The sequence below is a fragment of the Acanthaster planci genome, linkage group LG08 (genome assembly GCF_054643075.1).
Source record: "Acanthaster planci isolate LZ-2023a linkage group LG08, COTS_SCS, whole genome shotgun sequence".
NCBI classification, from domain to species: domain Eukaryota; kingdom Metazoa; phylum Echinodermata; class Asteroidea; order Valvatida; family Acanthasteridae; genus Acanthaster; species Acanthaster planci.
Window position 1 is genome coordinate 16,261,052 of NC_141784.1, and position 13,403 is coordinate 16,274,454.

At 43.1% G+C, this 13,403-nt stretch overlaps 2 protein-coding genes across 17 annotated transcripts in view; one reads left to right on the forward strand and one right to left on the reverse strand.

The window, feature by feature from the left end:
• Positions 1 to 12,871, reverse strand: part of carnmt1 (carnosine N-methyltransferase 1) — a 27,086-nt gene extending 14,215 nt beyond the window's left edge. For 3 of the 4 annotated variants that reach the window (XM_022250911.2, XM_022250910.2, XM_087140432.1), the window contains exon 1: positions 2,844 to 3,015. In XM_022250911.2, the coding sequence (XP_022106603.1) occupies positions 2,844 to 2,998 (155 nt within the window). In that variant the 5' untranslated portion in view covers positions 2,999 to 3,015. Of the gene's footprint in view, positions 1 to 2,843; positions 3,016 to 12,754 lie in introns of those variants that run through there. The other variant, XM_022250912.2, reaches the window with a different exon arrangement.
• A 32-nt stretch (positions 12,872 to 12,903) lies between these two features.
• Positions 12,904 to 13,403, forward strand: part of LOC110987806 (uncharacterized) — a 44,926-nt gene continuing 44,426 nt past the window's right edge. For 10 of the 13 annotated variants that reach the window (XM_022250900.2, XM_087140426.1, XM_022250899.2 and 7 more), the window contains exon 1: positions 12,906 to 13,066. The gene's annotated coding sequence lies outside the window, so the exon portion shown is untranslated. Of the gene's footprint in view, positions 13,067 to 13,403 lie in introns of all 13 variants that reach the window. The other 3 variants (XM_087140430.1, XM_022250909.2, XM_022250908.2) reach the window with 2 other exon arrangements.

The window sequence follows — 13,403 nt, forward strand, 5'->3', positions numbered from 1 at the left end:
TGAAAAGAAATGAAATGTAACTCATTATCTGTCAACACAACACTAAACATTCTAGTAAACTAAATATAAAAATATTGTACTGCAGTGATTACAAGTACATGTAAATAAGATATAAATGTGTCCTTTCCTGAACATGACATCCCATGATTTGCAGAAAGTCGGAAAAAAAAATGGGGGGGGGAGGGTCATTGACTGGTAGCTTGGCATAGACTTACAAGATCTACAGACTATAGAAGAAATCAGACTTGGACCGTGAAACGGAAGGAAAAAACCCAGTGATGTATGAGGAATACAGAGCAAAGAAGAGAAAGAAAAGGGAAAAAGCTATGAAAGTTTATGGCAGAAGTGAACTTGCTGAGGTTGATATTCTTTAAAAAGATAACGCGCAATTTATACATGTAATTTATTCCTGAACAGTTTAAGTATTCATGCATAAGCATTTCTTTGTAGGGGCTACCATAGGCCAACATCAGTAATTGCGTCACTTTTAAAGTTGTGGTTTTACCATCACACAATTAGTAAATCATCCTACTGATGGCCACCACGGCCATTACTTCAGACTACTTCATTATTACGTCTATAGGAGAACGACAGTATCATTCTACACCTTGTTAAATATTGTGTCCATTCCTGAACACACGTACACAACAGCTAACTAGAGCATAACAAGATATAACATTATCTCAAATAAACAAATATATAACTCCCAACTTCTTAAAAACCATTATTCTCGAAGACAAACTTTTTCCTATTGTGCTTTTGGTATTTCTGTATGTGTAGTTTGTTGATACCATACAGGTACTTACATGTATATGGACCATATCACACATGTTTACCAGTTTTATTTTGCACTTTCATTGCAAAACATGTTCAAGTGATTATACTGGTCCTGTCTGTCCATCTAATAAGCTTTATGATAAAATTTCTCAAAATGTTGCTTTATAAGATCAAACTTGATGGAAGGTAGCATGATATTGAAATTTTGTCCTTTCCTGAACAAAATGATCTGTTTTCAAAGCAGCAAGAGAGGCCACCATAACTCTTGAATGCAGTAACCTAGGAAAACAATTCTTTGATAGCTGTTTTCCCATATACATCTATGTAGCTCTTGGACAAAGGAGAATATACTGAGCAGGGTGCACGATTTTCTGAATTAGCTGAAATGACAGGTGGTGTTTTAAGAAAAAAGAGACAAAAAAAAAAATTTCCCCAAAATATCAGAAAATATGCATTATTTTTAAAAGCATAATTTGCATTAGTGTTGAAGACATGACTGTTGTGGTGGCTGTCAACCAATTTAACCACTTGCTGCCGGGTGGATTTTTCTTGAGCAAGACAAGATGCCGGGTCATTTTCAAGATTTTCCATTTTCAAAATTCTTCAAACATACATCATTTCATTTAATGGCCGTTTATACCAAAATGAAGGACTCTTTGGGCACTATTCTAAAGCTAACAGGTAAAATTCATTGACTCCTGAATATTTCAGCCAGGCCTGCAGCCAAATTGCGCAGTGTTACATAAGATTCTTTGTTCCCGAAACTGCTGACCACTTTTTAATAGGAGCCAGATTAGCGTGCAGCAGTGCTATGTGGCTCATTGCTGCAGTGGTGGAGAGCTTTTGTCCCCGGTGGTAATCCGCTTGCTCTAAATGCCTCAAATCATGGTATACTGTTTCAAAACAAGGCTGGATTATCTCCAATACTGAGAGCGAAAAATTGTCCATAATGCCTAGCAGCTCAGTATTTTGTGCTGAGCACAGTCTTTTGTTACAAGGCCCAACTCTTCTGTCCCAGTTCTGGGCTGCTGGGCTCTGTATATAAAGCCTATGTACCTGAAAATGGGTCGCCTGGCAGGTAGTGGTTAAAGGCAACCCCAAACATGTCTGGAATGTGAAAATAGGTTTATGATATATACCTTCAGTTGACAAAGTTTATGAAATGCCAAATCACACACCCCCATCAATCCGCTGATGTATTACTTTGGGCGACTTCCAATTTGTAGAAGTCCGTGAAATTTTGGTTTCGATTTGGGCCATTCGTTTTCTCCAGTGACTAACTCTTGATCGCTATTACCGATGCCAAACACAGTCGGAATCTGTTTGGTCTGGGACAGCTATGGGGCCTAGGATATGGAGGGAGTCCAGTAGACTGGCCCCCAGTTTGGGGCTAAGGTCCAATGTGCATGTGCTCAGTGTGTGCCAAAAAGTCAAACTGTTTACAATGTCATGTCATTTATAGATGAAGTGCCATATTTTAAATATATGGTGTCAATTGTGAGATGCATAAACTTTGATAAGGTTGAGAAATTTTCTACTGAAATTGGTCAACAATAGTTGGGCCAGCCCAACTGCAGCACTACAGTTGGGACTGTCCCAGCTATAGTTGGGATAGCTCCACTTGTGTGGCACTGACTCTCACTCTATCCTTAGCTACTCATCCGTATACGCAATTTCGTGTTGGCATACTGAAATTTTCGGTGCACCCACTTATCATCGTGGGTGCAATTTCTCTTGCACACAGAGATGATCCTTAGCCTCTCCGCTTTCTTAGCGCCATTGATTAAATGATTTCACTGAAAAATACCTGAACAACGTGAGTGAAATCATTCAATAGATAGCGCTAAGAAAGCGGAGAGGCTAAGGATCATTTCTATGTGCAAAAGAAATTGCGCCCACGATGAAAAGTAGGTGCGCCGAAAATTTTCAGTACGCTGACACGAAATTGCGCATACGGCTGAGTGGCTCAGGACAGCGAGGGAGTGAGAGTCCGTGCCACACTGGTCAACTAGTGGGGCAAGCCTAGCGCATCAGGACCAGTCAAATTGGAGCTTTCACCAATTCACCTGTAGTTTCTGAAGGCAGCAACAACTTCCTCGTAGTGTCTTTTCTCCAATTCCTCATCATCTGCACTGACATCAGCGGCCATATCAGGAAGAATTCGTGGAACTCGCTTGCAGTTTGAAATCCCGGTCTTCGTGGGCTGCGCCATTTCATGCATTTGTTTGTCATGTTTCGAAGCGATAGGGGGCGCCCTTCAACGCTGTTTTCAACTTCCTCTTTATTATATTACAGGGTACTGGATCTGGATAAATACCCTGAAAAGCTCAAAATGAGCATCACTCAGAACGGAACTGGGGTGTGTGTTCATTCCTGTTGTAGATGGTTTTGCAGTGCTGTTTTGAAGCTAGATAACTTATCCATAGAAGTCCTGTGTTTGGGTAGCTTATTCCAATCTCTTGCCATCTTAGGAAAGATTTACTCAAGATGAAGGTGGGATTGTGACACAGACTGAGGAATGACAAGTCGATTTGTCTTGCAGCTCCCAGTTTTCATTCACAGGTCAACACTGTGATGAATGATTTTGTGCAACATGACTAAGCTGCTGTACCGTCGTCTCTGCTGTAGGAGGGGAAGTTTGAGCTTTTTTAGCATTGCTGCCGCAACAGGGCTGGCTACTATAATCTTGAGTGATATATCATACGCACTGCCCTGCACTGGACAGCTTCAATCTTTACCTATGCGGAACCCATACAGAGCTACAATACTCAAGGTGGGATCGAACCAGACTCTTGAAAGCCTGGGCTTTTACATGGACTGGAGCATGACTCGGGTTCTACGAAGAAGAAGTTGAGAAGTTGAATCTACTATTTGCTGATTAATAAAGTTCCTATTATGTGAATCGTTGGAAATGACGAACTCTTTTACGGACAATTAGTTGAATGTAGCCACGTGTAAGTTGGCGAGCAGATGCACGGAATTAGCTTGTAAATGTTTTATTTTGATGGCCAACCAGAGTGGGGCTTGTGCTTGCATATGAAGCAAACTATGGGACAGAGAGAACCCCCCCGCCTTTGTGTTGGTCATTGTTATAATGGTATCTCAGGAATTCTTTTCAGACATCTGGGGGGGGGGTGTCTTAAGTGACAATAGGCTGGAGTGTGTATAGGGATTGGACTTATGGGGGGACCCCTCTGTCCATTTTGTGCCTGGTATACCCCGTTGCGGCGGCGGCTGCACCGTATCTAGTCTTGGGCCAAGACGGCAGAACTCAATAGGAGACTCGATCGAGCATTATAATAGAGTACCGAAGTGAATACGTCACGTGCACGATTAGTGTGTAAAAGGCATGAGCGCGTGAACCAGCGCGTGAAGCAACACGCGCGTGTACTCCATTCGTTTGCACTTCTTGAGATTATATATATGCCGCGGGGGGGGGGGACGTGTTAAGGGCCGGCGACCATTTAGACACGGTTTGACAAGGGCCCCCCCCGGTAAGCTCGCCCGGTTGCAAAAAATTCTTTCATACCGGCCTGGCTACCGGCCTGGGATGCTGGACTGGTTGTTGATCTCGAACTTCTCCATCCTGGGGTCTATTGTTTGCAAGTACTGGTACATGTAATCTATCTTAGAAGGAACCTGCTTGTGGTTTTTAATCCTTCAGCTCTATACAATGTTTACACTAATCCGCTTAGACCCCTATTCATCTGTGGAAGCATGGTGGGGAAGCCTTTCATCAGGGACTTTGAAATGCCAATGTGCAGACAGGCCTTATACCGGCCTGGAGTAGGCTGAATACCGGGCAGGCATTTCAGTCTCATATTTCTTCAATTTCCCAGTTCAATGGCTCTCAGGACCCTCTAATATAGAATATTTTGAATGTATAACTTTTATTAATGAGCTCGGCGGACAGATTTCTGGCCTTTTTGCAAGGGTGAACCCCAAAGATTGTATAGTGTAATTCGACCACCTGAATTAGAAGTCATTACTGCGGTGGCACGACGCTCGTGGACAAATGGTACGCGCGCGTTACATGCCTTTTCGACCAATAGGGTGTCGTGACTTGCCAAATGTACCCGCACGTCAAGCTGAAGAATGTGCGTGTGAGTGCGGTGCCACCGCAATTAGGGAGTCTAATCGGATTAGTCTATAACGCCGCTCAGCGGCGCAAGATGGGGAACTCTCCGCTGAAACGCGTAATCGCCACGGGCGCCATTCCGGTGTGATATTAGACCGAAGTATTTGCGCGCCAAGTACAAAAAAATGTACGTATCGGGGTGGCCTCTGTGCACGTCTGGATCGCGAAGCACAATGTCGGCGACGTGTCCAGCCATCAACTGCAAAAGCAGGTTCAAGAAAAGCTCTGAATTATCATTCTTACACTTTCCCAAGAACAAAGAAAATGGCGAGTAGTAATTTATATAGTGAAAAGTGAAATTTACCACAAAATAGGCAAACAATTGCGCCAAAAATCCAGACATAACTTAAGCTAGGCTGAGCCCCCAAATTATGACGTTAATATTTGTAATTAACCTCTTTGACTCGTGAATGCATGTAAAAGGCCCAGCCGCAGGCTTAATGTCACGGGTCAGGACAGGGTAGTGCAGTTTTGCACTTCGTTGTGGTGACCCGTGACATTCTGGCGTCGTAGACAGGATGCTCTAGGGGTATAACAGCATTATAGTTGGTCCGTGTACATGGTAATTTAGTCTTTTTCTGACCTGTTGATTTTTGAAATAACATTCCCCGGGCGCTGGCTGGTTTCTCTTGGTGATTAGTTGTGAACGTGGACAACACTCTCCTGCGTGCTGCATGTCACTCTGCGTCACCGTTATAGATGTTCTTGAGTTAAGGTACAGTGGCAGGCAAGAATTCTGCATGTTCAAGCCAGACGTGGCACATCCTGTTGTCAGCATTGTTGTTCCTACTGATTGCTCTCTGTGTTGTCTTCCAGGAGGATTTTTGGTGCTTCGGCAATTTTTCCGACTGATGCTTTTTTTTTTTTACTAGTATTTGTGCCTTATTGCAGTATACTAATTGTGTGTGGGATATCGTACTTAGTTTTCCCCACCCTTAGTATTTAATATACTGTCAGAGCATTTTTGTAGTCGGTGCTTCGCATTGAGCACATATATATGCTTCCTTCTAGTTTTGTATGAGACAACCATAGGGTAGCACAGGCAGTGTTATCGTTTAGATTTTCTCTTGACCGTGAGCCATACGTGTTTGGGTTATTCTAGCCCTACTGAGAATCATATCTTGTGTGTAACTTGGGCAAGACTAGTTTAATAATTTCATATTTTTCCTTGTTGCTCGACTGGTCCCCTGCCCCAGACATGGCAAACCCAGATATGGCAAATCCAAATGTAGGAGAAATCATTGCAGAATCCCAGAAGGCCTTAGCAGAAACACTGGCTGGTGCCCTTTAGGGTTTAAAATACCAACGGGTGCCAACAGCTAAATTATCAAAATTTTATGGTCAACCCAGGAGGGCCGGGGAACCTACATTGGGGGAATGGCTGTATGAGGTGGAGGCTTATTGTCGGCAGTTGGGGCTAAACAATGCTGAGAAAGTAGCAGCTGCCCTTGACCACTTGGCTGGGATAGTCAAGGAGGAAATTTTTTGCAGTCCCGATGATACACGCCAAGATTGGGAAAAGCTAGTCAAAGTTCTGAACACTAGATTTGGCTCGCGGGAATCGGTGCAGTCTCTTACCTCTGCATTTTATGCGCGCACCCAGTTGGAGGGTGAATCGTTGTCTGACTTTGGGCGTGCGTTGATGATGTTTTATAACCGTGTCGAGGCAGCAGCTGCTGATCCTCAGGAGGCTGAAGCTCATGTGCATCTCCGCGAGAAGGCTCTTAGGGAGCAATTTGTAAAGGGTGCTGCAAGGCCAGATTTGCGTCGTGAGCTGCGTCGGTTAGAGATGGATAACCCTGCAGTTTCATTTTTCGAATTTCGCGATTTGGCTGTCCGGCTTTTCCAGGATTTGGATGATGTTGGTGGGAGTCCTTGCCGTGACATTGAACCAATGGTGGTTGATAAGGTAGTTGCAGGGGGTGCAACCCAGAAAGCCTTAAACACTTTAGTGAATGGTCAGGCTCAACTCCTTAAGGTCATGGAAGGTGTGCTTTCAAACCAAGGGCAAACAAGTAAGGCAATCGCTGACTTAAGTGCAGCAGTAAACAGGCTCGCTGTACACACAAAGGAGCCAAAGCAATCTAGTAGGCCAGTACCACGATGCACTTACTGTAAGAAACGTGGCCATGACTTGCTACAAACGCCAAAACGATGAGGCCCGAAATATTAGTCACAGTGGTAGTTCTGAGACAGGAAAACCAAATTCAAATCCGCAGCCAGCATTGCAGTCAAGTTCGGGAAATGCTCCCCCTCTATCATAGAGGGCGCTGTGGCAGAGGGCAGCGAGGTGCCCACTTCTGATACCCACATATGAGCAAACCGGGGGTGATAGGGTGGATGTACACACTCTTCGTCGCGAGCTCCTTGCCAAAAGTCCTACTGCTAAAATATGCATCAGGGGTAAAACGGTAGATTGCATCCTTGATACTGGGGCAGAGACTTCGCTCCTGTCTTTCAAATTTTATCATCAACACTTAGAGCAGGTTGTAGGGAAGTTAGGCAATGTAGGGACATTTATAAATCTGAGAGGAGCAAATGACCTGGAAATACCTGTCAATGGCTATTTAAGAACACAGATCAGGATATTTGGACAGGAGCTATCTGCAAGTTTCCTTGTTACTAACTGTGCATCCACTGGAGACCCCAATCCACGTAGGGAAAAGTACCCAATATTGCTGGGTTGTAATGTGTTACGGATGATTGCTCACCACCAAGGGTGTATAGCCAATGTACAACCAGGGTCAGATTGGGATCTGGCATTGAGATGGGTTCGATCAGTTGAGAACTGTTGTGTAGGTTATGACAATGATGCTGATAAGGATCACCGTACTTATGATGTGAGGATACAAGAGAGTGCATCCATCCCCCCAGAGTCAGCTAAGATTTTTAGTTGTGATGTAGTTAGGGATGCAGCACATGTGAGTCCAGACAGGGGTGCCTTGTTGTTACATGCTTGCCCTCTTTGCCCATGTCATAAGGATGATCCTGTAATGGATACATGTAATGATGAACCATGCTGGTCTTGTTACGTACTTGAAGGTGTACATCATGCTGACAGTACCTCAATCATGTTGGTTATCATCAACACTGGCTTTGAACCAGTGTTGATACCCCGTAATGTCAAGGTAGCCACCGCTACCTTGGTGAGGTCGACTGAAAAGATTGTACTGAATCTTGGTAGCGATGAGATTACTGTCTCTGTGCAGAGTACTGTCTCTATTGATACTGACTTTGCTGAGGTTAGTGTTGAATCTCCTAAACAGAAGTCTGAGGAAGTCCCTCAGGGAGAGACTTTGGATAAACCTAGGGAGCCATTTGTATTTCCCGATGGGGAAGAATTTCTCTTGCCCCCTGGTTTAAGTTTGAAAAACCTTAGCGACAGTGAAGCCGTTGAGGCAGCTAGGCTAATCCAGAGACATAATGATGCCTTTTCGTCGAGTCCATTCGATTTGGGGTATTGTAACCTTATCCCCCACGAAATTAAGCTCACCGATGATAGGCCTGTGAACCTCCCCTACAGGAGGGTGGTGCCTTGCCAAATTACCGAGGTTAAGCAAATGTTGCAAGACTTGTTAGATAGAAATATCATTCGGAGGTCGACTAGTTCCTATGCAAGCCCAGTGGTCTTAGTCAAGAAAAAGAACGGACAGTTACGGCTCTGTATAGACTACAGATGCCTCAATGCAAAAACACACAAGGATACTTTCCCTCTACCAAGAATAGAGGAAACCCTTGAGGCCCTTGGTGGGTCCCGGTATTTCTCATCACTAGACTTGACGCATGGAAATTTTCAGGTGTCCTTGCATCCCAGCTCCATTCCAAAGACAGCTTTCCGGGTCCCCTGGGGCCTGTATGAATTTCTTCGCTTGCATCAAGGCCTGACAAATAGCCCCAGCACCTTCCAACGGGTGATGGAGCTAATTTTCGGAGACCTTAACTTATCCGAAGTCATCCTGTATTTGGATGACGTCCTCGTATTCTCTGAGACCTTTGAGGAACACCTAGTCAGGCTTGACAGGGTGTTCTCGCGCATAAAGGAAAGCGGTCTGAAGTTAAAGGGATCAAAGTGCAAGCTCTTCCAGACATCGATCTCACACTTGGGGCATGTGGTGAGTGATAAGGGCATTGCAGTCGACCCAGAGAAGGTTGCTAGAGTTAGAGATTGGCCAATCCCCTCCAGTTCCAGTCAGCTGAGGTTCTTTTTAGGCCTCGCCTCTTATTATAGGCGATACGTGAGAGGGTTTTCGTTCATCGCTGCACCTCTGCACAAACTGAGTGTTAAGTCACAGGAACAAGCAGGGAAGTATGCTGGACCATTTGAATGGTCAGCAGAGGCCAATAAAGCCTTTGAGACCCTTAAGTGTGCTCTTTGTGAGGCCCCGGTGCTTGCATTCCCTCGTTTTGATAGGGATTTTGTTCTCGAGATAGACGCATCCATGAAAGGCCTTGGGGCCTGTCTCTCTCAGTACGATGAGAGGGGCAACCTTCACCCGGTGGCATATGCCAGTAGGGGGTTGCGAGGGGCAGAGCGTAACTATAGTGACTTTTCTAGTTTCAAACTGGAGCTGCTCGCCCTTAAGTGGGCGGTGTCTGAGAAGTTCAAAGAGTACCTTTTGGGGAGGAAAACCGTAGTTTGGACAGATAATAATCCTGTCTATGACGCCAGAATGTCACGGGTCACCACAACGAAGCGCAAAACTGCACTACCCTGTCCTGACCCGTGACATTCACATTCTACTTAACAGGCCTACGCTGCACATATTTACTAACACTTTGGATGAAAACTACACCACATCTTTTAGGAGTTTTATCAAGTTTCTTTATTGCACAGTCAGTACGGACAGTTAAAATAACAAAAGTTCAGAAACCGTACAGTTTGTAAAACAAACAATATGTCCCAAATTCAAACAGCCAAACTATACAGTTTGTAAAAATTCAAATTTTTTCCAAAATTCAGTCTTGTTGCCCTAAAGGTAAAAACCCATATTTTACCATGTGCTTACATTTCATTTGATGTTTCCATTTCATTATAGATACCAACTCTGGGTTCAAAACACCTGCAAAAAGGATCATCTGAAGAGAACCCAATGGTGTCTCTACACAAACTACCGCCTGTGTTCCAATTATTTTGAACCCAGTCAGTTTACCAATCATCACCAAAACAAGCTGAAATGGAATGCAGTGCCCACATTGTTTAAGGTCCCAAACCCACCAAAACTTGTGACACCTCAGCGACAAAAATGAGGATGCAAAAGGAAGCTTGAGCCAGATGGGACATAAGAAAGTCCACTAAAACTGGCCAAAAGAAAAAATGTACATACAGATATACATAACATAATATATACAATTAAAATTACCTATCAATCTTTGTCTGTACTTTCAAGTTTTTATATCCAGTTCATCAGTGACTTTGTCATCACACGCACGCATTACACATTACACGTGCCCATTGGCTGAATGCTGAAGTTGTGATTTAAAGTTAACATGCAACATGGGTGTTCAGCCAATGGATGCTTGGTTTATCTATATGTATTCTTTGACTAAAAAAGTTGCATATCAATATTGAGCTGTGCAGTTAATTTCTGTAGCACACGATCATATACATGTATGCAAAGCTACATATAGTAGATAGTCCCTTAACTGAAGATGGCATTCAACATAGGAAAACCAAGAAAGCTCTACAAGGAACCTGTCAAGACATCTTGACTGAGAGAGAAAGTGCAATGGCTTCCTCTCACATATTACCACTCCAGCTGAGATTATGAGCAACCTCATCAAAGGTGCTACTTGCCGGTACATGGATGAGCCAGCTTCGTCTTTCTTTGCTTCTCAAATCGACAAATACGCAACTCATCAAGGCATGTAAAAGTTAGAGGTAGGAGATGGTGTGATACAGACAAAGTAATTGCCTTGTCTCTTTACCATCAAGGCCCAAGAGCTTAAATTTTTGCAGTCTATTTTTAACCTGCCCTGTTTCATCACTGCGAAAATGGTTCCAAAATGTTGAAATTTAACCTGGATTTTGTGATAGAGTTTTGAATGTTATGGAACACAAAGTCACTGCAACGAAACACCATGACAGTTTTTGTGTTGTAACACTTGATGAAATGAGTTTGCGTACTGGATTATCATATGATATTTCCTCTGACAGGGTTGAGGGGTTTGAGGATTTTGGAAGCCTTGGGAGGACAACACAAGTTGCTAACTATGGTCTTGTTTTCATAGTGAGAGGTGTGTTCTCTTGCTGGAAGCAGCACCTGCAGACAAACTATCATATCTCCTCAAGGAACGTCTGCAGAAGCTCAAAGGCATTGGGTTGATTCCAAAGTTGATTGTATGTGACCACGGATGCAGTAATGTGAAACTGTACAATACACTTGCAAATTTCAGAGGAAAAAAGGTATTTCCTGCTTGGTAAAGAAAAGGTCTTTTACATGTTTGATCAGCCTCATCTCCTTAAGAATACAAGATCAAATTAAGTAACTACATGTACCTTTTTAGATATAAGGATTCAGAAGGGGCCACTAGAAATGTAAAATGGTCCTATATACGATCATTTTATGAGTGTGATTCACAAATGCCCGTTTGAATGGCAGCTAAACTCTCACAAGGTCATTTTGACTCGAAAAGCTTCTAAAAAATGAGAGTGAATAAAGCGGCACAGGTCTAAAGTCACTTCTCTCAGGAAGCTCCAAGCTTAAGCTGCCTACACTGCAAAGTTCGAGAAAATTGATAACTTGTTTGATGCATTTAACAGCAGGACCTGGAACGAGAAAAAGGTTTGAAGAGACCTATGTCAGGAGGAACAAACCATTCATCATTTTTAAGTACAAGTACTACTATACCATGGCTTAAAAGTTTGGAAATTGTTGGATTTAAAAATGTTCTGTGTATCAAAGGTATGAATTTTGAGTATTTCTTCCCTTATCCAGCTTTGGAATGACATGAAAACATACGATAGTGTGAAATTTCTTCTAACAGGTAGATTCAACCACGATATAGTTGAAAATCTTTTTCAACAGTAAAGCAGAAGCATGGATTTCGTGATGACCCAACTGCATCCCAGTTTAGGTTTGGTCTACGGATGTTAATGGTAGCAGAGCTAATTAAACCCTTCAGTGCAGGGTGTAAAACTGGAGAGCAGGTTTAAGATTTTTTCCCCAGATAATGTTTACTCTATAAAATATCTATGTGAATATACAGTACTCAGTGCTAATGGAAGTTGGCAGTGGCAACGTAACGTTACAGGTACAAATTTAAATTCTGTAATACATCATGTACATGTACATAGGCTCTACTGCATTTTTATATCAATTACATGTATTAGACCTCAGCAGCCTATTTGAATATTCATGTGTTCATAACAATTGTTTGCCAAGAAAAAAATGAAAGATATACACAAATTGTGGCAACCAAGAAATATTTTATTTTCTAAATTACAAACACAGCTGTTCTTCTTTTATCTCTTCCCACAAACTTTATCCTGCTGATATTCAAGATCCTTTCGGTTCAGAGGTGTCAAGTCCGGTTCAGAGGTGTCAAGAAGTATCATATCTCCACTTTTTGAGGGCAATTTAGTCAGCAGTTCAGGAGAGTGGGTGACTAGAAATGAAACGTGCCGTGGGATTGCTACGCCCAGGAGACATATGTACGAGAAAGCATGTCCTTGGCTACAATTAAACACAAATTAACATTGCTGCACGATTGAATGAGTGCAACCACATAGAACACACCAAAAATCTCCCATTTCATCTCCAACGGTTTTACGTTATGATGTTAAATATTTCTATTTGCTATAAATATAAGTTTCAATCTTAATTGGGGGTAAATATTTACCTTACTGCCCTTTTTCGTGGATAGAGCCTCCCACCGCCATATGTCACGTGTGCAAACAGCTCGCCATTTGCACACTAAAATAACAGATCGTGACCTCCATGAAATTCACACATGCGAGATGGTCAGTTCTCCATCTTGCGCCGCTGGGCGGCGCTAGTACATGTAGGAGCTAGACATAATTAACCTGGGTTATTTATGTCTGTCTGTGCATGGAGTGTTCTATTTCTCCATGGTCTGTGGGAGCAACACCGTGGGTATGAATGGCTGGATGGATGGGTGATTGACAAATGGAGCCGAGAACGAAGAATTAACGTAAGTTTTCGGATTTTTAGAAATTTTTTCTCAATAGTTTTAAGGACTCAAGGATCCTGTTATTCCTGGGTAGGACTCGGAGTACGACTTTAAAAACCCCGGTTGACCCAGTTTACACCATCTGACACTAGTCTAGAGGCTTCTGATCTGTAAGTCGTACGCCAGCACAAATACTAGCCTACATTATTATAGCCCCACTAGTGACAGTGTGGCACGGACTCTCACTCCCGATCCATCCTAAAATGGTTCGGGAGTGAGAGTCCATGCCACACTAGTGGGGCTAACATCATTAGGGGTGCATTCCACCATGGAGGAAGGACACAGGAAGAGTTGTAAC